The sequence below is a fragment of the Polyodon spathula genome, chromosome 1 (assembly GCF_017654505.1).
Source record: "Polyodon spathula isolate WHYD16114869_AA chromosome 1, ASM1765450v1, whole genome shotgun sequence".
NCBI classification, from domain to species: domain Eukaryota; kingdom Metazoa; phylum Chordata; class Actinopteri; order Acipenseriformes; family Polyodontidae; genus Polyodon; species Polyodon spathula.
The window spans coordinates 59,643,206-59,667,635 of NC_054534.1; the positions used below are offsets into that span (position 1 = coordinate 59,643,206).

The 24,430-nt window shown below is 35.7% G+C and overlaps 1 protein-coding gene across 7 annotated transcripts in view; it reads left to right on the forward strand.

Moving 5' to 3' along the window:
* LOC121320352 (pericentriolar material 1 protein-like) overlaps positions 1–24,117 on the forward strand; it is a 51,705-nt gene extending 27,588 nt beyond the window's left edge. For 3 of the 7 annotated variants that reach the window (XM_041258587.1, XM_041258604.1, XM_041258595.1), the window contains exons 17-40: positions 410–579; positions 994–1,185; positions 1,482–1,707; positions 3,383–3,528; positions 4,084–4,262; positions 4,535–4,712; positions 6,474–6,817; positions 7,273–7,428; positions 13,143–13,199; positions 13,728–13,900; positions 14,552–14,680; positions 15,596–15,731; positions 15,906–16,040; positions 16,175–16,299; positions 16,393–16,527; positions 18,309–18,503; positions 18,612–18,671; positions 19,554–19,707; positions 20,218–20,375; positions 20,642–20,714; positions 21,598–21,854; positions 22,563–22,655; positions 22,995–23,112; positions 23,744–24,117. In XM_041258587.1, coding sequence (XP_041114521.1) covers positions 410–579; positions 994–1,185; positions 1,482–1,707; positions 3,383–3,528; positions 4,084–4,262; positions 4,535–4,712; positions 6,474–6,817; positions 7,273–7,428; positions 13,143–13,199; positions 13,728–13,900; positions 14,552–14,680; positions 15,596–15,731; positions 15,906–16,040; positions 16,175–16,299; positions 16,393–16,527; positions 18,309–18,503; positions 18,612–18,671; positions 19,554–19,707; positions 20,218–20,375; positions 20,642–20,714; positions 21,598–21,854; positions 22,563–22,655; positions 22,995–23,112; positions 23,744–23,769 — 3,615 coding nt within the window. In that variant the 3' untranslated portion in view covers positions 23,770–24,117. Of the gene's footprint in view, positions 1–409; positions 580–993; positions 1,186–1,481; positions 1,708–3,382; positions 3,529–4,083; positions 4,263–4,534; positions 4,713–6,473; positions 6,818–7,272; positions 7,429–13,142; positions 13,200–13,727; positions 13,901–14,551; positions 14,681–15,595; positions 15,732–15,905; positions 16,041–16,174; positions 16,300–16,392; positions 16,528–18,308; positions 18,504–18,611; positions 18,672–19,553; positions 19,708–20,217; positions 20,376–20,641; positions 20,715–21,597; positions 21,855–22,562; positions 22,656–22,994; positions 23,134–23,743 lie in introns of those variants that run through there. The other 4 variants (XM_041258614.1, XM_041258623.1, XR_005950833.1 and 1 more) reach the window with 4 other exon arrangements.
* Positions 24,118–24,430: the final 313 nt, after the last annotated feature.

Genomic DNA, 24,430 nt, shown 5'->3' on the forward strand with positions numbered 1-24,430 from the left:
CTACTGTAACAATAGAAATACAATATAATTGCATAAATGTTGATGAGTATATCCATTGGTTAGTCATTGAATTTGTCAGTTTTTCCTGAAGCATGTCTAAGATTTTAATCTTTTAATTAAAAGCCGTTTGACATCCACAAATTCAGACCACCACCTTTTAAATATAGAACTTTTAGTTTTTTGCTTATTAGGCTATATTTGTGAGATTTATTTTTATTCATTTGTATATGTATCAGACTAGATAGACCTTAATTTATTAATGCTTTTAACAATGTAGTTTTTTTTAAATTTAGGCTATATTTGTAAAACTGATTTTTATTCATTTATGTATGTATCAGATTAGATTGCCCTTAATTTATTAATGCTTTTAACAATATATAGTTTTTTTTTTTTTTTTTTTTTATTTTAGCTTTGGTCTGAAATGCGTCGACACCAGATCCTCCGAGAAGAACTTCGACAAAGGAGAAAACAGCTTGAATCTTTAATGGCTGAGCATCAGAGACAAAATGTGTTGAATAAGACCTTCAAAAGTGAAGGGACTGATGCGCAGGGTTCTCTGCAAATGAGCAGAAATGAAAGGTTAGCAATCATGCTGTGGCCTTGTGTGGTGGTTTTCACTCATTTATTGTCATTCCCAAATTTAGTAAAGTGGCAGTACCCAGGGTTTTTATCCTCTGATTGGGGGGTGGGGGGGGGTAAAAAAATTTATTTAAACAAATCGACTTTTACCGGATAAAAATCTCGGTTACGGAAAAAAAAAAGCCTTTTTTTTATCCACTGTAACTTTCGATTTTCAGTGAAAGCTAAAAGTGAAGTAGGGAAAAAAAAAATATATATATGTGTGTGTGTGTGTGTGTGTGTGTGTGTGTGTGTGTATATATATATATATATATATATATATATATATATATATATATATATATATATATATATATATATATATCAACACACGTGTGTGTGTGTATATATCATTCTTATTTTTTAAACTTGCAGAACAATGGCAACATGGGGTGGATCTACTCGGGTGGATGCACTGGAACATGAGGATGAAGGCGGTTTCCTTTCTGAAGGTGCTGTTCAAGAAGAGGAGGAGGAGGAGGAAGAGCAGGGAGACACCAGTTTGACTGAAAACTGCCCCGTGTCCGGGAGTCGGAGGCCTTTCAGTACAAGAAAAGCTAGAGACAGGTTGGTTTTATGATCACAATAAACCTAAGTGCAAACCTAATAAGGCTATGTATTACACTTCACATTGGGTTGAGATTAGAGTTTACAAATGCATTGCTGCAAACACTATACAGTATTAAAATAAAACAAATACAAATTAAAATTAGGCATATTCAACAATATTCTTGTTGTTTCGGCAAGCATTCCAGCGAGTTTCATTTGTATGGGCGTAATGGTTATTGACATGTGTAAAGTGGTGATTTATTCCATTGACTTGTATGTGTTTACTGACATACCTTTTATTTTACATTATTAAGCAATTGGAGGAGGCCTCATCTGTTTTCTGTAGACGGTAACATTCGCCCCTCCGCCAAGTCCAACCAACAGCAAAATGTCAGCATGAGACGACAGGAAAATCTTCGCTGGGCATCTGACTTCTCTTTCGTTAAGGAGAAAGAGCCATGGCAGGAACAAATTAGCCAGCTGAAAAAGCAACTTGATTTCAGCACTAGTATGTGTCAAACTCTGATGCAAGACCAGCAGGTAAATCAGAATATGTGTTTGTAGGGGGAGGGAGGGTGCAGTACAAGTAATTGTTTTACAGTGCTGCTTGATTTCAATACTCACCTTTTTGTTATGTAAAGACAGGGCAGTATTTCCATAACATTGATTCTCACCCAGTGGCAGTGGATTTAAATGACAAGGGGTGTAAAGCATCTTTTCTCAACCAGTGAGTTGCAACAGTTGCGGACAGCTTACTCCGGTAAACCAAAATGGTGTGCTTAAAATTAGTTCCGCCAATCAAATATAATTAATTTACACTGAGAGCAAGGCAGCCGGAAATTACGTTGAGTGCAAGAAAGCGAGTGCTTTGCAACTGTTAAGACTCGGAGCGCTAGAATCTGGAAAGCCAAAAGCAGTAAAAAGCAAAAGGTGTAAGGAATAGTTAAGAAATAAAGATAAATTAAGTATATCTAAAATAAAAGAAAATACAAATAATTATAATTCGATTAGTGAGGTTTTTTTTTTTTTAATTAACTTTTTTTTTTTAATGGATGGATTTTTTAAATACATTGGCCCTGACCAAGAAGCTGCATCACCATCAAATTCAGTGACAGGGACAGCAGAAACCAAAGGCATAGCGAAAAAGAAAATATAAAAGCAGTGGGCCTAAGCGTAAATACAACAAATCGTATCTTCAGTTGGGCTTCACTTATACTGGTTCCAAAACTGAACCCAAACTGCAATGTGTCATAATACATCAACATGAGCAGGGCACATTGCCACACTTTGCCACTGCAAAGTTCTTGCCAATGACAGCATGAAACCATGAAAAGTCAAGAGGCATCAACAAACTCTACACCCGGGTGATGAAGGTAAACCTGTGGCTTAGTTTAAAAAGAAATTGATGGGGAATGACCTCGGTTAGAATCTCTCTCATAATAAGTCTCTGGAGAAACCTTAGAGGGCAAGCAGGCACAAATCACACATTAGGTTTGTTTTTCTTATCAGTTAATTACTTTTATAGTATTTGTAAAATGTATTGTTCGGTTTTATTTATTTATTTTTTTGAAATGTATTTATAATTAGGAGTTCCGGCTTTCGGTAAAAAATACTTTGCTAATAAATAGCTGCCAAATGTAATGTTCAAGTTACCAGCATTTATTTTATGAAACGGATAAAAGCAGAATCTCCTCTAGTTTTTATTTTGAACTCCATTTCCCAACATGCCCTGCTGAGAGAGAGTACGTGCGAGGCAGCTTCCCACGTCCGTTCATATCAGGTGTGTTACGCACACTCCTTTGTTTTCTGCAACATCCAGAACTATCCTCTGTGTCCGCTGCCAACTTGGAACAAATTATGTGCTGTGTTGGTGAAAAGAGTTTTTGGATGTCTCTCTAAGCTGGATGTACAAAGTTAATTTCAATGGCGCTGACAGACTGCAGTGCAGGAGGGTACATTTCACAGACGTTTACCTGAAAATAAGTGCCTCCTGTTGTTTTTTTGGTTTTAAGTGGCGAAAACTGGAAGCCCTATTTCGAAAATATACATAAAATTAAGTATTTAACTGTTTTTTAAATGTTATTGTTTTGTTTTTTTACTGGGTTGGTCACAGCTCCAGAAAACAAAAGTGGGTTGAAATAGCAAGATTTAATTCAGGTATATTTAAGAAAATAGCCTTGAATTGTTAAGTCTTACATTTGTATTTTTTCAACAGACTCTTTCATACATGCTTCAGACTCTGCTTACCAGCCCCTATAGCATTTTGCCGAACAACGTTGGATCCCCACAGGTGCACCTAATCATGCACCAGTTAAACCAGTGTTATACACAGTTGGCTTGGCAACAGAGCAATGTTCAGAGGTACAATACATTATGAAAAATATGTCATGGTAAAAATGCTGGAATAATGAAAACCTGACTACAATATAAAGGGGGAAAGTAGGCGGGCTTTGTCTATAAACAAAGTAAAGGATGCAGTTTAGAAAATAAAAGCTTTATCGATACACCTGTCTTACCCGATTGTCCCACCTTGACATTAACAGCCCTCCATGCATTGACTTGCCAGTCTGCATACCAGTAAAAAGTAAGTTGTATTGTAAAGGCGTGGATGGTACATGAGCTTTATTTCCATCTTGTTTGTTGATTCTGTGTGAGTAGTCTTCCCTTGGGGTAGAGGAAAGAGAGAGGATGGTGGGAGCCTCCTACTTTTACCTGCTTGGATGCTGGTAGGCTACGTAATGAAGTGGAGCAGCAAAAGTTGCATTTGAAGTGGTTTCTTAAGTGTTACTATGGTTAAGGTTACCCATGGCAAGTTTTTTTTTTTTTTTTTTTTTTCCTAAAAAAGTTTATTGAATAGATCTTTGTTGTATCTCCATGAAAAAGGAAAATATTAAGTACAACTTTTATTTCAACCAGGTTGAAGCAAATGCTAAATGATCTTCTACGGCAGCAGCAGTTGCAACAGACGCAGCAAAGTGTTGAACAGGATCCTTGTCTGTGCTCTCCATCGAATGTTGCATTTCCTTTCAATTTTCTTCCTCCTTTAAATTCAATGAACATGCCTGGGTTTTCACAGTTTTCTCCTATGTCTACCGGTATGTATTGTGCCAGACCCGATCAGTTTGAGTTACTAAATGTAGTTAATTGCATAGATAACAGTATATATTAAAGATGTATACCCTTATAGAATCCCTGTGAAAACAAAAATTATACTTTGTTATAAATGTACTTAAGGAAAATAATCCCTGCAGTTGTATTACTGCTTCCTGTAACACGTAGCGAGAGAGAGAGAGATTTAGTTGTAATAGTGTGGTTGATTCTAATGCATAGATTCAGTATTTGTTTTTCTTTTACATTTTCATTGCAGGTTTTAACTTAAACCCTGTGTTTCCACCTGGCTTTGGAGACTTTTATCAAAATGCAGCTACCAAAACTAGTGAGCAGCAGCAACAACAAGTAGATCTCAATACCTCTGCAAAAACAGAGTACATGGCTTTTCCAAAACCATTTGAAAGCTCTTCTCTGAATATGACTGAAAACAAGTGGTAAGATGACACAAGTTATAATCCCCTCCTACCTACAACCGCCAGACGCCATCAAATTGATGGCTACATGCTTTTATTCTTTCCAAGAAATGCACAGGCAATAATAGCTAGGATAAACTATACTGTACAGCCTATTACAGCTAGCCAGAGTCTTGAAGCATGTGCGTGCTGAAGGTACTGTATTGATGTGGCAATGTGCCCCGCTCATGTTGATGTATTATAGTTGGTACACGGGATATAATGTGGATAATGAGTGTGTTCAAAATGTATGTTTTGTATTTAGGCACTAGGATTACACAGTCATGCCACGTGCATACTAGATATTTAGCGTAGAAGCATGAGGAGCATTCATTCAATTCACATACAGTTGTACCGAGATTCCAGTTGAATGATTGATTAGCAGTTGAGTCTCGGTACAGCTGCATAAGAGTCACCTTTTCACTTACTCGGTTGTGTGTTCGGTGAGTGGAGAACGGGTGAGAGAGAGGAGGTAAATATTGAGATTTAAAATAACAATTGCTACTACGTGCTGGGGAACCGTTTTATGTATTTATTGCCTGTTCGTTTTGGCTACTGTGCCGTTTTATTTTAAAGTGTTTTCATGTTTGTTCAAACCTTTTATTTTTCTGTGTTTAATTAACCACGCAGCAGCGTTTTTCATTCACCATTTCACTCGCAGTGCTGTGTGTTCATTTCTGGTCTGACGTCGCCACTAAAGCCAGCCTGTTCACAATTGATCACTTTTTTTTCTATGCATCTCGCCTGTAGCCTATACTTTTGAAAGTATATAGAGGCATTGCTGTTTTAAATTTTTTTGTTTTTATTTTTGTAACGCATTCAGCTGTGTATAGCTGTGAGGCGAGAGTGTATTAAATGGAATATCCAGACAGTAATTTATGTGTACAGAAATAAAATAATTTATTTTTATTATCTATACACAACAAAATAATTAAATAACAAAAGAAAACAAAATGATGTGAGGGAAGGAGTGCAGGGGTGAAATCCAAAACCGATCGTGATAACTCGTCTTTAATCGTCTTCGTGGTAAACCATAAATAAACAAAAAAAGACAAAAGAAATGTTAGTGTTTTTTTTTTTTTTAAATCTCGCTGCACCAAACTAGTCTCTCCCTCCACCTGTTACTCCTCCTATTTTACTTTGACCAACCCCGAACACAGTAGTACGTTCCCTTTAGTATGTAATGTCCCACCTCTGTAGTCAGTGGAACACCAATCCCCAACTGACAAGTGTCCTTATCCTTCACTTGACTCCAGTGGCTGGAATTTACATACTCGTACTTCCGCCCCTCACCAAGGTGCCGCCCCTCAAAAGATGACTTTGGCTGGCGGTTCAAATGTTAATACATTGCACAATGCAAATAAAAAATGATCTAAATAAGCAATAATTGGCATACTAATGTCATTGTGATGGAGTAAAATGTTTTTGTAGATGCACATTGAAGGGAGTGGTGTCATTCCTAAAATCGTTACTTTGTGCATATAAGAAATTTATATTTTTGCAGGTGTATCATTTGTTGTAATTACTAGCATTGTCATCATTGACAACGTACAGTTTTGATTGGATATCTAAACGCGACCCTTGACTTTTAAAATTGCATTTTTCAGAAAGCTTTCTATAACCAAGCCACTGGAAATAGATCAACGTGTCTCTTTTGAATACAACTAGAATTAGAAGCATTGAAACATTTACTTGTTTTGGGTTTTTTTTTGTCTTAATATGTAATATTTTTAACCAAATAAGGCAGCAAAAAGAAACCAAAGATGGAGCTGAGCAGCAAGGAGCCTGTTGGATGGATGGTGGCAAAACTGAAGAGCATCCCTCCAGCCACATAGGAAGGGTTATGCTGGGCCTGAAGACCAAGATCAAGCAGGAAACTGCAGGCAGTGGCAGACAGTTTGACCAGGAGTCCCTGGAAAGTTTTAGCAGTATGCCAGATCCCATGGATCCGACAACTGTGACTAAAACCTTCAAATCAAGAAAAGCTTCAGCACAAGCACGTCTGGCTTCTAAAGACAAAACTCCCAAGTCAAAGAGCAGAAGAAGAAATAAAGGCCAAGGCAAAAACTCGAGAGCTAACAACATTGGTATGTATTGGGAAAAGATGTGAAATCTGTTAGACCTTTATGCTAACAACATTGGTATGTATTGGGAAAAGATGTGAAATCTGTTAGACCTTTACTTATATATATATATATAATCAAGCAGTTTTATTGTCAATTTGACTTTTTACCCTTCACTGTGACATATAAGATGGCTGCTATATTGCGGTTAGGTGACTTGGTTGGTTTTCAGATAATATCCAGCGCTTTTAGATTTACAGATTTACCAGTTTGATCATTGGTATTGTACAAGAAAAGTGAACCCTTTTAGCGTTAATGATTTCAGTTTCTCACACTTCAGTATCAAAAGCACCTCATCTCAAGCCATTTGAGGAATTGCTTACATAGGTGTATTCTAAAAGTTCCATATTTCTTTTAGTTCAACTCCGGTTTCTAGTTAAATGTGTTTTGTTTTTGTTTTGTTTTTTTGTTTTTTCCAGGACAGCACTGTGATAGTGTCTCAAGTGCCAGTGACTGTAAAGAGGGGGATAGCCACATCAAACATACAGAACAATCTGGAGAGGCCTTGGATAAACTAACTCATGACAAACTGGAGAAAAAATTAAGAAACAGTAAATCCAATGATCTTTCATCAGGTAGTGTTCATAACAGTTAATGTTGGAGTTACGTTCTTGGAATATGGTTGTCAAACTAGCTGTTCCTGTTAGGGTTAAAATAACAACTATTTAATTAGAATAGTATTTTTTTAGATGCTTGTTTACGATCAAGCACTTCTAAAATAAGTACAGCATAAGCAGTTGGATCTGTGTGTTTTTTTGCATTTTCCAGTTTTTTTTTTTTTTTTTTGTTTTTGTTTCTCTTCATCTCCCTTTTTATTTTAGTGCTGGGACGAACACAGGATTTTCATGTTCGGATACTCGCTCATAATTTAAATTTTCATTTGACTTCGTTATTTTTTCTAAAAGTAATAAAAGCATTTATGATGTTCTGAACACAGAGACAGCACAGCAGCAAGGACAGGGGCCGTGGCCATGGCCCTGTGTGTGTGCCTTTTACTTGATAGCAAGACCTTACAATATGTAAAATGTTAAAATAGAAAGATATCCCAGGAATTAAGAATAAGTTGTGTAGGACTTTACTCCAGTGAATTAGCTACAAAACAAAGCATGCCAAATAGCAGTTGATGTAAACGTTTAGTTTATTCCTGAAATAAAAAGTACATAGTTGAGAACGCATTTTATTTTTTTATTCGTTGCCTTTGCCATTTCTTCACAGTAAACAGTGGCCATCGACACATTTTCGTAAGGTAATAACATGAGGCTTATTTGTGCCTTTTTGTAGCTGAACAAGCAAATGAAAACTGAAATTTAATGTTAGCACTTCAGATAAAACAAACGTGAAATGGCATTGTAAAGTGAATGGGGATGGGGGAAACAAAAATCAACATTTTGGTTCTCGTTTATTACATTCCACATAAGTTGCAACTGTGTATATATATATATATATATATATATATATATATACATACACACACACACACACACAGTGCCTTGAAAAAGTATTCGGCCCCCATCCCTTTTTTCACATTTGACTCTCAGATTCAGAATTTGAAATAGATTAAATTAGGATTTTTTTCCACTGATCTACAAAGCCTTGAGCACCATGTCAAATCATTATCTTACTGAAGAATGAAGGACTGCCCAACTAGCCGTAATCCTAATGGAATGGCATGCCTCTGAAGTATGCTATATTAGCCATGCTGGTTGAGCTTGCCATGGACTTGGTACAGATTACCAACTCTCTCTCCAGCAAAGCAACCCCAGACCATGACACTGCCTCCTTCATGCTTGACAGTAGAAACCACACACGCAGAACTCATGCGCTCACCCTTTCTGAGTCTTACAAATACTCAGCGGTTGAAGCCAAATATTTCAAATTTTGATTCATTGGTCCGATTCTGCACAGGTCAGCTTCGTGCAGTCTCCTCTGAACAGTTGATGTTGAAACATTTGTACTTCTAGTAGCATTTAGCCGAGCTTGTATTTCAGGGGCAGTTAATTGCTGGTTTTGCAGACTTGTGACTCGAATGAGCTTGTTCTCTGATTCTGATGGTCTTGGCCACAGCAGTTAGACACTTGCAAAGTTCTTGCGATTTGTCTTAAAGATTGACCTTCATTTCTTAAAGTAATTACAGACTGTCTTTTTTTCTTTTGCGTAACTGAGTGTATTTTGCCATTTTCTGCACCCTTACATTCAGGAATGACAAACTTATGCCTATGCTACCTATATTTTTAGTAATCATGAACCCTCACCTGTTAACAACAATTGGTGACAAAAGGTTAATTAGGTAACATGCTAGTTAACTCAGAGAGCATCTAACAGACATCTTTATACTTAGCCAGTGTTCTAACACCTTGTTATACACATTTCAGACTTAACTGACTTGGGCTTCAGACTGAAATCCCCTTGCTTTGGGTGACCATTTCATTGAAATGGACAAGATTGACACTTTCATTTAAAAATGACATTTTTTAATGCAATTCACTTATGATTATCAGCTTATATAAGTACACGTATCATAATGAAATATTAAATGTTTATAGACAAGTTTATACAGTTAAAAGCATAGATAATCATGAAAAACCAGGTTTCAAGCAGGTGTACTCAAACTTTTAACTGGTACTGTATGTATGTATGTATGTATGTATGTATGTCGTGAAAGTATTTGCCCCCTGTCTGATTTTCTGCATTTTTCACATTGAATTTGGTCAGATCTTTTTGTTTGTTGTAGTAGTATATAGAGGGAGTCAGAGAACAAATGACACCAAAGTTTGGTGCTTCTTTCATTTGTTTGTTTGCAAGGTAATCAAACATGCAATCTTCAGGTGTAAAAGTTGTTGCCCCCCCCCCCCCCCCCCCCCCTAGTTAACTCAACTCAACCTAATCAAAGGGATAATTAGGGTCAGCTGTTTATATACTTTGGTTAACAATCAGGCCTGATTTGGGCCAGCCCTGCCCAATATGTCTGACTAACTTTGGCCCTTACCATCAGAATGAAGTTGTCAGCACACGGGTTCCAGAGGTACATCATGCCACGATCAAAAGAAATTCCTGAAGACCTACGGAAAAAAAGTTGTTGATGCCTATCAGTCTGGAAAGGGTTACAAAGCGATTTCTAAGGCTCTGGGGCACCACCAAACCACAGTTGGAGCCATCTTGTCCAAATGGATAAAGTTTGGGACAGTAGTGAATCTTCCTAGGAGTGGCTGTCCTGCCAAAATCTCTCCAAGAGCAAGGCATAAAATCATCCAGGATGTCACAAAGAACCCTAGAACAACATTCAGGGATCTGCAGACCTCTCTTGCCTCTGCTAAGGTCAGTATGCATGACTCCACCATCAGAAAGACACTGGGCAAAAATGGGATTCATGGCAGAGTGGCAAGGCGGAAACCACTGTTCACTAAGAAGAACATGAATGCTCGTCTCAAGTTTGCCAAAAAGCACCTGGATGATCCTGAAGAGTTCTGGAACAATGTTCTATGGACAGATGAGTCAAAAGTGGAATTTTTTGGCCAACGTGGGCCCCGTCATGTCTGGCAAAAACCAAACACTGCATTCCACAGTAAGTACCTCAAACCTGCATGCATGGTGGTGGTAGTGTCATGATTTGGGGATGCTTTGCTGCATCAGGACCTGGATGACTTGCCATCATTGAAGAAACCATGAATTCTGCTCTGTATCGGAGAATGTCAAGCTGTCCGTCCACGAGCTGAAGCTGAAGCGCAGCTGGGTCATGCAGCAAGATGGTGATCCAAAACACACAAGCAAGTCTACATCAGAATGGTTGAAGAACAAGAAGTTTAAAGTTTTGGAATGGCCTAGTCAAAGCCCAGACCTAAACCCCATTGAGATGTTATGGCAGGACCTGAAACGAGCAGTTTATGCTTGAAAACCCACAAATGTCACGGAGTTTAAGCAGTTCTGCATGAAGGAGTGGGCCAATATTACTCCAAGGTGCTGTGAGAGAATGATCAATAACTACAGGAAGCATTTCGTTGCTGTTATTGCTGCTAAAGGTGGCGCAACCAGTTACTGAGCCTAAGGTGGCGATTACTTTTTCACACAGGGAGCATTGGGTCTTGCATAACTTTCTTTAATAAATAAATGAAATAAGTATCAATTTTGTTATTTGTTCACTAAGGGTCACTTATCTAATATTAGATTTTGGTTGAAGATCTGATAAGTGTCAAATATGCAAAAATGCAGAAAATAAGTGGCAAATACATTTTTCACTGTACTGTATATACAGTAATCCCTCGCCAACCACGGGGGTTACGTTCTTGAAAACCCCTGTGGTTGGCAAAACCACGCTTGGTAAATACTAGAGCTTATGGGAAATAGGGGGTTAGGTTCTCCACGGCCCTGGTTACGCTTATCAGAGCTTATCTAAGATGCATTTTCGTTCACTAAACACAAACGAAAAACACAGTAACACAAAAACAATGTAAATACTATAACATACTGAGTAATGTAACATGTAAAAAGTAATAAAATTATAACAATAAAAAGTAATGTTTTATTTACCTAGAATCCTTAGAGTTCAAGGCCAAGGTGTTGTTGACTGGTGGCAATTACGCTAAGTTATCACGAGCAATGAGACCGCATGCGCATACTACTATGACTAGTACACGAGACAAAGTGAGAGATGATGCTGGTGAGATGGGAGCGCGCAAGAATACACAAGATGGCCCGGAAGCAAATGCGGATGCGTCATATGTTTCTGTGCAAAACCGCATATACACAAATCTGTATGCCACGGTTGGCAAATTGGTTTACAAAAGGAAAACCGTATATACATGAATTTCGCGGTTGGTGATGGATTACTGTGTATGTGTGTAGAGAGAGAGAGAGCTGTCCACCTGACATTACGCAATTGATAGAAATGAGAAATATGTATTAGTGTTTTGCCTTGCACCAATTGACCACATTGCCAGAATATACGCTGCAGTTTCTAAAATGGAAAAATAGTCTGTGTGGGATTTCTATATTAAAAAAAATAACAAAAAAAATGAAGATTAACACGCCGCTCTTGGTTCTTAGCATTTTAAAGAAAGTCCAGATTAGCATGCACAAGCAAAAAAAAAAAGCTGTCCAATAAATAGTAAAGAACTGTTGTCAGTGTGTGTTTTTTTAAATTTTTTAAAATACACTTTAAAACAATTTTAATTGCATGAGTGTACATTGTGTAAGATTCCCCATATTGACCAGTACTGAGGCAAGAAGTAGGGTTCACCATTTCTTTGAGCCGGATTTGCTGAAGCCAAGTGTCAGTGTTTTTGAGACTTGTAATTTTATTGGATGCTGAGCACCAGATAAAAGAAAATGGGAGGACATGCTTTACTATACAGGGCATTGTTGTGATTGAAAAGAGTATAAAAAAACATGCACGATAAAAGTAGCCAAACCACCAAAGGCTATTTACATGCCTTTCAGCTGTGTAGAAAGCTGAAGGGCTTTTAACCGAAACATCCTGAAGTAAACTATTTTTTTTTTAAACCTTTTGTGTACATGGGGGGGAAAAAAAAACACTTTTTTTTTTTTTTTTTTTTTTATTTTAGTAAAGTGCTGTTATACCTCCATATATAGGTATATTTACGGGTGGTATTAAAACAATAAAAGTAAGGAAATGTGATGTTAGGGTTTTTAACCCGAAGACTGCAAAACACAAGCAACCACAGACAGCCACCATAAGTTAAGAAAAACAACATACAACTCTGCAGATAACACAAGACAGCGACTTCCCTACTTTTTTGTCATTAATGTCAATCCTAACAGATGCAATACAATTAACTAATTTTTTTGCAAAGAAAGTGTCTGTGTAATTTATATATGTACACGCTGAGGCACCTAGTAAAGTTAGCGCCCTTAAGTGAATGTGGTTTGCATATCAAATACCTTGATCTCTAATTTGTAAACAGAAGGGGCTATTTACAAGAAGGTAAAAAAAAAAAGATTTCCCGTTCGTGGCCATGATCCCTGAACAGTAGAGTTAATATAGCAATGTATTGGAATCTGTGCATTTCATAGATTCTGTAACATGTAGGCTGTTTATTATTATTATTATTATTATTATTATTATTATTGGTTTTGTTCTTTGAATGTAATATAATGTAAAATTAGTTTAATTTATTCACTTTGTGCCCCAAGTACAAAGAGACATTTACGAAGATTATATTAAAATAACATGTTTGTCCCAGCATTATTATTAATACATTTTTTTAAAATCTTTTTTGCATGTTTCTGCACGCCTCGTTTTGTTTATCACTTGTATCTGTCCAATTCCCTACAGCACATGTTTGGAGAGCACCCTTCCACTCTAACAGAAATGCATGCACTGAAGCACCAGGTAATATTTGTGTGTCTCTGCATGTTTATCAGTATTATTTGTGAATCTTTTTTTACATTACCTTTTTTTTCCCCCCTAATTTGGGCTTCCCTTATTTGAGTCATCTATGTAGGGTCAGAATAATTATCTATTAGGATTAAAATGAACAAATTGCTGATTTACCTTCCATAAAGCAACAGACTGTTCTAAGCAATTTTAGTGTTGTCCAGATTTTATATTTAAATTAACTGCACATTTTTACTTATTCCGTTTGGCTCTTAGTTTGTTTTAGAAAATCCATTCAGCATCTGCAAATGTAGCTGGGATGTGTGCTGTTTTTATTACCATGCTTTTGTTTAAATAAATTTCACAATTAATGTGAGTGTTCCACTGGTTTAGTTTTATAGTACTAATTTCCTTATTTATACAAAATGTTGCAACTGTAAACTTGGTCACTTTTAACATTATAATAGTGTAGCAATACTTTGCTGATTTTATTATTAATTTATTTTTAATTATAATATTTTTTTTTTTTTTTTTTTTTTTCAGAAACTGGCAGTGATTTTTCTATGTTTGAAGCTTTACGGGATACAATCTATTCTGAAGTGGCAACTCTAATTTCACAGAATGAGTCTCGACCACATTTTCTTATTGAGCTTTTTCATGAACTTCAGATGCTCAAGACGGACTATTTGCGACAAAGAGCACTTTATGCCTTACAGGTAATGGTATTTCTTTTCATGTAGTCTAAATGGCTGACTTCCTAATGGATTTATTATATTTTTGTTGTGTCAATAATGTTTTACTTTAATACTGGGAACCTATAGTATGCCTTTCAAAACTCCTCTGGGGGGGGGGGGGGGGGGGGGGATTCACAGCAACTTTTACTTTGTATTGTGATCCAAGATGTCCGCCATGTTGGGGTCATGTTAAATTTTGGTTTTCTGAATGAGAATTACCTAACGCTTAGATTGGCTACATACTCAGAACGCATATTTATTCTGTGATGACCTAGAACAAGTTCAATAGAGTTTCTAAATATCATTTACAAACCGTTTAATCTGGTATAACGTACTCCTTTAGATTATGCTATTAGTGTTGCTTTTTTTGTTCTCCCTTTTCTAGAGATGTGAAGGTATATTAAATATTTTCTCATTGTGTGGCTATCTTTTTTTTTTTTTTTTTTTTTTTTTAAAAAGACTTATGTTCCATGGTTCCCTTTTAAAAAAAAAAAAAAAAAAAAAAAAAAAAAAAAACCCTTTAGCATTTACAGCACTTTTGTTTGTGTGTGTATCTGGGGTGAGGGTTAAATTGTTTGCTTCACTAGCACTTTTTGGGGTACTGGATACAGTATTTAAACCTCTTAATTTTAGGACATTGTTACCAGGCATCTGTCAGAAAACAAAGACACAAATGAGGAGACTGCAATATCACTCAGTTCAGCTGCATGGGCTCCTAATTCAGAACTTACTCCAAGTGAAAGTCTAGCTACAAGTGATGCTGTAAGTCTGTTTTAAATTTTACAAGGAGCTATGTTTTAAGTATGTTTCGCTGTTTTACAGTCTTGCTATTAACCCCTTCAAATCAAGATGTAAAAATCAGATTCTACATATACTTTATGAACAATAAATATTTATTTTTGAAAATACTTTTTTTTGTTGCTGTAAATGGCATCACATGCAATGAACAATAAAATAAACATTTTATTTGTGAACTGTATGGTGCATACAAAATACAAGCTTTCTGGAGAATAAAAATTGTTTTTATGCACATGTATTTTTTTCTACTCCTTTCAAAACGTATCACAACAGCTAAAACACATCATGGCGTTTGTTCCTTTTTACTGTATTTTGTGTACATGTGAAGTCCTCACTTGCTGTTGGTATGCACACGAATGTAATTGCTCTATTGCTGTATTGCTGTATAATCTGGTGCAAAATTAAAGGATGTCTTAATTTTCACAAAGTAAATCCTCCTTTTCAAAACTATCATACCAGACTCCTATATATTGATTTATTTTGTTTGAAATAATAGCAAGCAAGTTATACCAATCTAAAATAAAAGTAAACCAGTAATACTGCAAATAAACCAAAATTTATGTAAACGCTGTATATACTCATTTAGCTCCCCATTGGTTTGCTTCTGTATCTTCCATTCTACTCAGTGCACTCACAGATGCAAGATATGTTTTTGTGTGAAATGTGATTGGATAAAAATGTCACCAGGCAAAACCCCAACACAACCTGTACAGTACACTGGCAGAAAAGGTTGAAAGAAACCCATAGAATAGATGGCAGACCTTGACGTACGCTGGTCATGGTCCTACAAGTTCTTTTGTCTTTTGACATGCCTGCATACGTCCTGGATCTGAAGTGGTTAAGTTAGCGTACTGTGATTCCCTATTTTTATTTATCTAGGAGGTATCGGAAAAGAGCACTGAGAGCAAATCTCACTTAAACAGGAAAGAGAATGAAGGTGATGGTGAATTTTTGGATAATGCAAGTGTATTGTCAACCTCTTCAAATCTTGAACCTTTTGCAAATGATGATTTAGGTAAGTTATTTCATGAAGTTGTCAACTTTTATATTACTTTTTTGTGCAAAAGGGACTGGTGCTATATATAGAAACTGTGTCTTTTAGAGTGCTGTAGTACTAGCATAACTGGAATGATTACATTGGTAAAACTAGTTTTTATTTTTGACTCTTTTTGCATATTTCATGGCGCAGGTAACACTGTGATTCACTTAGACAAAGCACTGGCTAGGATAAGGGAATATGAGCGCATGAAGCTCCAAGCTGAATATAACAAGAATACTACTGACTTATCCGCAGCTGAACAAGGTGCTGCTGAAAGCTTAGAAGGTACTTCTTTCCTGAGTAATATTTTTCTTTGGGTGTAATTAACCTGTTTTGCTGTGTTTTGTATACATTTCTGAATGTGGTGTTGTACAATATTTGTATTAGTTTATTATAAATTATTTTTGCTTCATGTTCAGGTGCTTGCAAGAGAACTTCTATTACTGGGCATGTTTCTTCAGATATTCTTTGTCCACGCATTGATACCCAGCAACTGGATAGACAGATTAAAGCCATCATGACTGAAGTCATACCCTTTCTTAAGGTGAGTAAATAAAAATGTTTAATAATGAAATGTAGCTGTACAATAGAATATAAAATCTAGTAGTAGCTAATGTTGACTTTTAATTTTTGGTAGGAGCACATGGAGGATGTTTGCTCTTCACAACTGCTAACTTCAATTAGACGTATGGTCCTGACACTCACGCAACAAAATGATGAGAGCAAGGAGTTTGTGAGGTTTTTCCATAAACAACTAGGGGGTATACTACAGGTTAGTTTGACCTACTTACTTCTAGGCATATCATTAAATTCATTTCTCATTAAGACAAATTTGGATTAAACTAATTTTCTGATACTACAAATTTTCTACATGGTTGCGGCCAAATTTAAGTCGCATATTGTAAATGACTTCTAATAGTATGAATTCACTCAACACGAATTTCCTGTTTTGTTTAATTATTTTGGAGCCCTACGAGTCGAAGAATATTTTGAATAAAACAAATTGCCTTAGTTCGAACAGATGTGTGTAAATGGTATTGAGAAATGTATTAACTTATTAACTATTAACATCCAGATTAGTGTCTGTATTCCTATTTTAGTGCGGTTTTGGGACTACTGATTCTATGATGCATTTCCAGTTTCTTAAGTGCTCACACATCTGTGCCTTTTCCGTGAAGTATTGAAATGAGTGCAAAAAACTTGCATTATCCCTGCAGACGGAAGTGGAGTTGTTGAAACTGGGGCATAATTTACCATTGTACAAGAAAAAGAAAGATGTTGCTGCAGATTTCGGTACTTTTTCTACCATTGTGAAAAAAAAAAAAAAACAGGATACAATACAAACCTATGAACAGCAGAACTGTGGGTGCAAGTCATGAGCGTTTTAGATTTGCTAAATAACCTGATGTTCAAGATGCCTTGCTTTTGTGGTTTAAAAATATCCGTCATCAGAATGGGACATGCAGGTTTCAAGTTGTACTGTATTCTTTTTAAAAGTTCACTTACAACTGCCTTTCAATAACATGCACAGTACTTTTAAATAATACTTTTTCATTGTTCTTTCATTGTTTTAAATTTGATTTGTGTTACTGTAACTTCAATACAAAATGGTAGTGTGCATTTGGCTTAGACGCCAGATAAAAATGACTGATACAACTGGATACTGTAAAGCAAAATGGGCAACACAAAATATTTGTTAGTTTTGTTAAATGTGGCGTTTTAGCTTTTTGATAAATGGAAAAATAGCATTTAGTATTTAAAAATTATTTAGTTAATTGTTAAGAGATAGTTACAGAAGATCATGGGACCAATTGCCTTAATTTGGTCGACATTCTAATTGTAAAGCATAAAAAACAAGTGGTAGTACATTTAAAAGTCACTTGTTTAGGTAGTTTATGTAGATTTTAAACTGACCTGGATAAAAACCGTATCATATTATTCACTTTTAAGTTTATTATAGGCTGCTGAGCATTGGTTTTCCGTGCGGTATGACTCCTTACAAACCCAATTCATTACATCACCTGCCATACGGTATTCAATCCATCTGCCATTTCTCTCATAAATAAAATGTAGGTGGACTCAATTTATTTATAAATAAAGTAGTTGGATTTTGTAACTTTTTTATATAACCAATTAAGCAAGCTTCTGTGAATGGGTTGTATCAGTAATCTTGGCAGGTAAACAGTCCTTGGTTTGTTTACTTTTGTGCTTCCAGAATTCACTCCTATACTCCCTATAACGCTAACATGTACAGTGTATCATGTTTCTTGTGGCAGAAGACCTCCCATGAGGGACTTGCATCTAGTCAGTAAAAACAAAAATAGTTTATTTTAGGGTGGCTCCTTAGTCCATTCAAAAACCTTAAACTACATCAATTGTTAAGACATTTTAACAGCCTGGTGCAACTTCACCACTGGAAAATGTACTTACAATACAAAGGACATCTGCCACTGAGGGCTGTTTGAACTTGTAGCATTTGAAAAGTGAATTTTTTTTTGAAAAGCGAGCATATAGTATTCCCAAGGTTAACTATGTATTCATTTGCACTTTTAGGATTCTTTAACTAAGTTTGCTGGTAGAACTCTGAAGGAATGTGGAGAAGATCTTCTTGTGGAAATTTCTGAGATCCTTTTTAATGAATTGGCTTTCTTCAAGTTAATGCAAGATCTTGATAACAGCAGCGCTATAAAACAGAAATGTAAAAATAAAATGGAACCTACAACTATTAAACCAACTCTTAATCCAGAGGTTTGTTTATTCTTTGAAGATCTACATTTTTCATTATTGCTGCAATTATTTTTTTTCCCTCTCTTGAATCATCATGACCTTATTAACTTACTTTTAAATGTTTTTTAGGAAAATAAACTGCTGGAAGGTGAACAGTCTTTTACAGGAGATTTTGAGGATGAAGATAAAGTAAGTTTACTATTAACCCTTGGCAGTACATTTATTCAGTGCTTATCAGGCACATCAGGTCCAGTTTATTTTCACACGCGCTGTTTCAATTTTTTTCCCCCCCAGAGTAAGGTTTAAAAGACATTGAATCGTAAAAGGACACTCAGTACTTTATCACCAGCCAAGCCCCACCCCTTGTTCGCTGTATTTCACATACCTCTTTATAGATGTGCATACTGATAAATCCTCTCCTGATCACTCATTTTATCACCAAACTCCTCAATAATGCAATCCAAGTCATTATTTTATTACTATAACATTTCAGAAACCTCTGCAAATGTCTGTGGTATTCTCTGAGCGCTGGATGCTGAAGCAGCTACCTCCTTTGTTTTATATCAGTGTTATCTCTCTGGTGCATCAGATACGCCTTTTTTTTTTTTTTTTCCCGGCTTCATTTGGTTCCTGTCGGCCTCACATGGTCATTTGAAGGTTTCCCACTATTTCCGGAGAAAATGACTAGAGACCTGTGCTTTACGTCTTTTTGATGTCGGACAGGAAAGGGAAAATTGTAATGTTGGACCTGGTCCGACCTAGGACTGCAAAGGGTTAAATGCGTCCTGGCACTGATTTTAATTTTCCTCCTTTTTAAATTTGATGTAACATATTTAAGTGCTATATAGTAAGTTTAGTGGGCCCAGCTGCCAGATCTGATCCCTTCACAATGTGACAGTATTTCTACCATGGTAAATAACCTGTTGCTGCTCAGTCTTATTGCTGATGAGTTTTATGTCAATGAAGGTAAAAGCATCTAGGTTGAATTTCTACATGTTATATTTTTCAACCCTTTGACATAGACCTACTGAGATGCCACTGGCACATTATTTTTATTTACAATTATTCCAGGACAAAGATGAAACTGAGCAGTATCCTGTAATTGAGTCTGAGATCAATGAAACCACTGAAGTTAAGGAGAACATGAGTTGTAATACGTCTGACAGGGAGGAGGAGGATGAAGAGGATGAAGATGAAGACAGTGAAGGTCTGCTGGTTTCTATAAGTAAGTATAGGATTTGTAATAGCAGAGATGTTTCCTAAATAGCGCTTCAAAGTGGCTGTAATTTTCAAGCATATCCTACTTTTTAAATCATTTGGCTACTTGTCATGTATGGAATAGTCTTTAGATGAAAAATGTATGACAAGTTTATACTATAGCGAAAAAACAGGTCTTTTTCTGATTAAGGTCGTGTCCCCCCCCCGCCCCCCCCAAAGTGTATTTTTCTATCTACACTATTAAACCATCAGTATAGTTATCGGTATAAAACTTTATTTAAGCGATTTAAAAAAAAAAAATCACTTATCATGAAGCTACTTAGAATAAGTTAATATCTTTTGCCCAATTTTAAGTAAACATTTCAAGGATATTAAACAATCAATTTCACATAAATTAACTGTGCATGTAGGTAATGTGAGATACCTATGTAGGATGTTAGATGGCACAATACTGTTTTGTTCACAACCACCAATTGTTCTGTGACCTGCTGATGAACTTTTTTTTTTTAAACCTAAGGTCTTTCTAAAGCAGAGACTCAGGCGTTGACTAACTATGGCAGTGGGGAGGATGAGAACGAAGATGAGGAACTGGAGGAGTTTGAAGCTGGACCTGTTGAGGTTCAGACCTCCCTGCAAGCTAGTAATGAAACTGCTGATGAAAAGGAGCAGGAACAGGTAGCTTGCAGCTTTCTTTTAATTAACACAAATCTGTAAAGTACTAAAATGATTTATTTTATTTATTTATTTATTTATTTATTTATTTATAATATTGGGACTGTAGGGTATAAATAATAATTTCCTGTAGGGAGTGTGGGGAATAATGAGTAAATAATACATATAACCTGTTTTTTGTTTACTCCTGTACAGTGTGTTAATTTCATGGAGAGTGGGCTAGATTGCAAAACCTGTGTTATGAAATGTTGGTGTTTTTGTCTTTTTAGGGTACAAATGTAAAATCCCAAAATGTGACGCCGACAGATCGGTCTGAGCAGGATTCTATTGATAGCTCAGAAGGTATGTTCAAGTTGTGCTTTAGAGTGAAAAACGATTTTTAATGTGCTTGTGAGACCTAACTGAAAGTTGCAATTAGCCACAGACCCATAATAAAGGGCAGGTAAACAAAATGGTCAATAGAGTGATCACAGCCAGCACCATTCAAAATATATGTACAAAAGCAAACTTTATTCACATAGCTATTCATATGATTTGTTTAGTTGTTTTTAATTTTTTTTTTTTATTGGGACCACCATGCACTGAAATGAAAGGAAAAAGGTGGAGTAAATACGTATATTTAAAAGAATTGTAAATATAATAAACACTTAATAGAACTACAAACTATGTAAACCTTAAGTCTATGGGATGGGAGAGTGTTGTATTAAGTTTATATATACATGGGTCCAAATTACCTCTTCCAGGTCCTCTCCTATTCCACTTTGCACTGTTTATAACAGCTAATGTTGAAGATGCTGGGCAGTTTGGAGACCTACAAAACAAATGATTAATTAAATATAGGCTAGGTATTTTTAGTTTGGTAGTTTTAGTTTGTTTTTATTCTCTATTAAACTATATTCAGACCGTTATCTATGGGGGTTGTTTTGTTTTTTTGTTTTTGTTTTTTTTTGTTTTGTTTTAAATAAGAAAAATTAGTAGATTTGTGTTGCTGCAGGGCCATGAACAGGTTTTAAGTTCAACAACAATTAAAAAAGGAATTATATAAATAATGGTCACAGTTAACTTTCTGTACAGTAAGACTGTAAAGATGTTTCACTATTAGGTTGAAATCCTTAACTTCTATTTTAACCAGTTGTCTGACCCAGCTATTAAAACTTATGTTTTTAAAATTGCTAATGATAAGAACTGCATAGAAATAACTTTTTTTTCTCACCTCCCCTTCAAGCAAAAAACAATGTAACAGCTGTTACTGAACCCATTGATGGGAACTCTAAAGAAGTGAATGAGAGTGGTGATGATGCTCCCTCTGCTGCTGCTATAAACAAAGTCACTACAGAAGAGATGGTTCCTTCCTTGCCACTTAAGGAAGGAACAGTTGTAGATACTGCTCCCATGCAAATGGACACTGGATCTGCCACTGTAACTCCAGAAAGCTCTTTGGCTTGCAGCCCTGATACAGACTCTCCTGTCATGATTGAGTATGTAAGTTTAAATAGGAGACATTGCTGTATCCAGTCTTTCTATTACAATATTGATTTCTTTCCATTTTGACACAGACTTGCAAAACCTGTGAATGGCTTGCTAAATACAGTATGAACTTGGTGCTGGTGAGCACTGCCCAGCACTTGCAAGCAGAATTTGCATGTTTGTAATGACACTATGTAACACAATTTTTGTTCCTGGGTAGTAAGTGTTATTTCCTAATTGCTTATGCCTCAGAAGTATAGAAAATGGCTATTATTCCCCACAAACTTTGCTTTTGTGACCAGGACAGTGATATTTCAAAATATCACTATTTCCAATGGGAAAACGGGCAAATGTGTGTCTCTTCGTTCACAAGTGAGTAGTTTTTCAGATTCAGTAAATTTACAGTATAATCGTAAATCTCGAAAAACTACTCCCTTCTAAATCTTTTGTAGTCATTTTTGTATTACTTTAGTATAAATACATGTTAATTTGGATTCATATGTTGTTTTTTTCTGAAATATCACTGTCCTGGTCACAAAAGCAAAGTTTGTGGGGAATAATAGCCATTTTCTATACTTTTGAGGCATAAGCAATTAGGAAATAACACTTACTACCCAGGAACAAAAAATAAATACATTTGTTACACGGTGTAATGAAGCTTCTAATAGTTTGGGATTAAAGTTATATGATAGGACTACATTGCTGAGATGCCTTTTTTCTTAGGAGGCTGGATCCGGAAATCTAAGCCAAAAGTCTGACGAGGAAGACTTTGTTAAACTAGAAGATTTACCATTGCAGCTTTCGGTATTGTGTGAGGTATGTAGATTCAAATGTGCTTTCAACAGACAATCACATCTAAAATGTCTCCTATAAATGTATCAATACTAATACTAATTATTTAGTATCAATACTAATACTAATTATTTTTTTTAAGTGTCAGGTAGTGTTTTATGGGCTGTTAGTTGGTTCTTAGGAATGATTTAAGAATATTGTATTTTTTTAAATTTTTTTCTTGGTGAGAGAATGATGCAATGCAGACAACTTTTTGTATTTTTAGTTTGCTTGTCACCTGTATTACCGTTTGGAAAATGTTTAATTTTATGACATTTTTTAAGTTTGTGAATTCTAATTTCTACATATTTTTTTTAATACTAGGAAGAACTTTTGAAAAGAATTGCAGAACAAGAGAAGAGTAATTTAACTCCAGAAAATAATGGTAGTGGTGATGGACCCCAAGGCCTTGCTGGAAATGCCCAGATAATGAAAGCGCCTGGTAATGCTGCATTTTAAAAATGTAATTTATCAGTTGTCATCTATTTTAAACATTGGATGGTCACATATACAATTTTAACATGATGATGTCAATCTGTTACTTTTCATACTATCTTCAGTCAGCTTTCTATCAATAGTAAGATTTAAATATGCTTTCAACCATAATGAAGAAATGCTATTTGAAAGGGAATAGTAGTTCAGTTCATGCTTCATTTGTTTATTTGGCACAACCCCAGAATCTGAGTGATTTTGAGAAATAATTGAGTTGATTATGCATGCTATATTTAAAATTTGTCTCAAGCCTGCTTGACTAATTTTTCAGGGGTGGGGGGGTATAATGCATTGCAAATGAGCATGAACACAGGAAAAGGTAGGCAACTGGGTTATATTTAGGTCCATTATGTCTTAATTCTAAAGTGTTGACCCTGTTGAAATTTCCAGACCATACTGTTGCCAGTTTTTCTCCAACTTAAGTTTTGTGCTGGAGCTGTTTAACATCAACAAGATTTTATCCAGCATTGTCAATATCTGACAAATTTTACAGACAGCACTGTTTTAAGTTATATTTAATGTGAATGTGCTATTTAATCTGAATGTATAGTCAGATTGATTGTGTACACTTCTCTTTTCAGAAACTATTGGAGCCCAAAGCGCTTGAAGACACTTTAATGTACACTTCTAATTTTACTGTATATGTAAGTTAGCACATGTACACATGTTGTTGTTCCTACACACATTTCTAATTTAAAATTGTAATAACTTGTAGAATTTAATTTGACACACCGCCTTTGAGTAGATGTGCTGTACGAACACTACAAAGCCTTGCAGAATTAGATATGCAAAGTATTTAATGCACTGTTTTAATGTGTGTCTTATAACCCTTTTATGTTTGACAAATTTTTAGCCCTGTTGTGTGATTTACATTTTCTGGTTTTGTTTTAAAATGTTTACTATGCAGTTTAAAATAAAATATACATTTCTTGACCTGTAAACTGTGCTTAATTTCTGGTGGTGTAGTTGAGGACTGAGGCGCCTATTTAAAAAACCTTGCAGAGAAAAAACTAAATCCTGTTAGTTAATACATCCCTCCAATACACATGGAACAAAGCAATCTCTAACAATTGCAATCAGTGACATTCGTTCGAATTGGATGTGTAACTCGGCATGAATGAATAAAGAGGTCCCATGACAGGAGAGTCTGTAACTGGGCTACACAAAGTGAGGTATCGTTAGTTAGCCCTTATACCATAACATATGTAACATATATTTGATCTGATCCTATTAGAAAAAAAGTTCATACTGTACATCTTGTAAGTGGG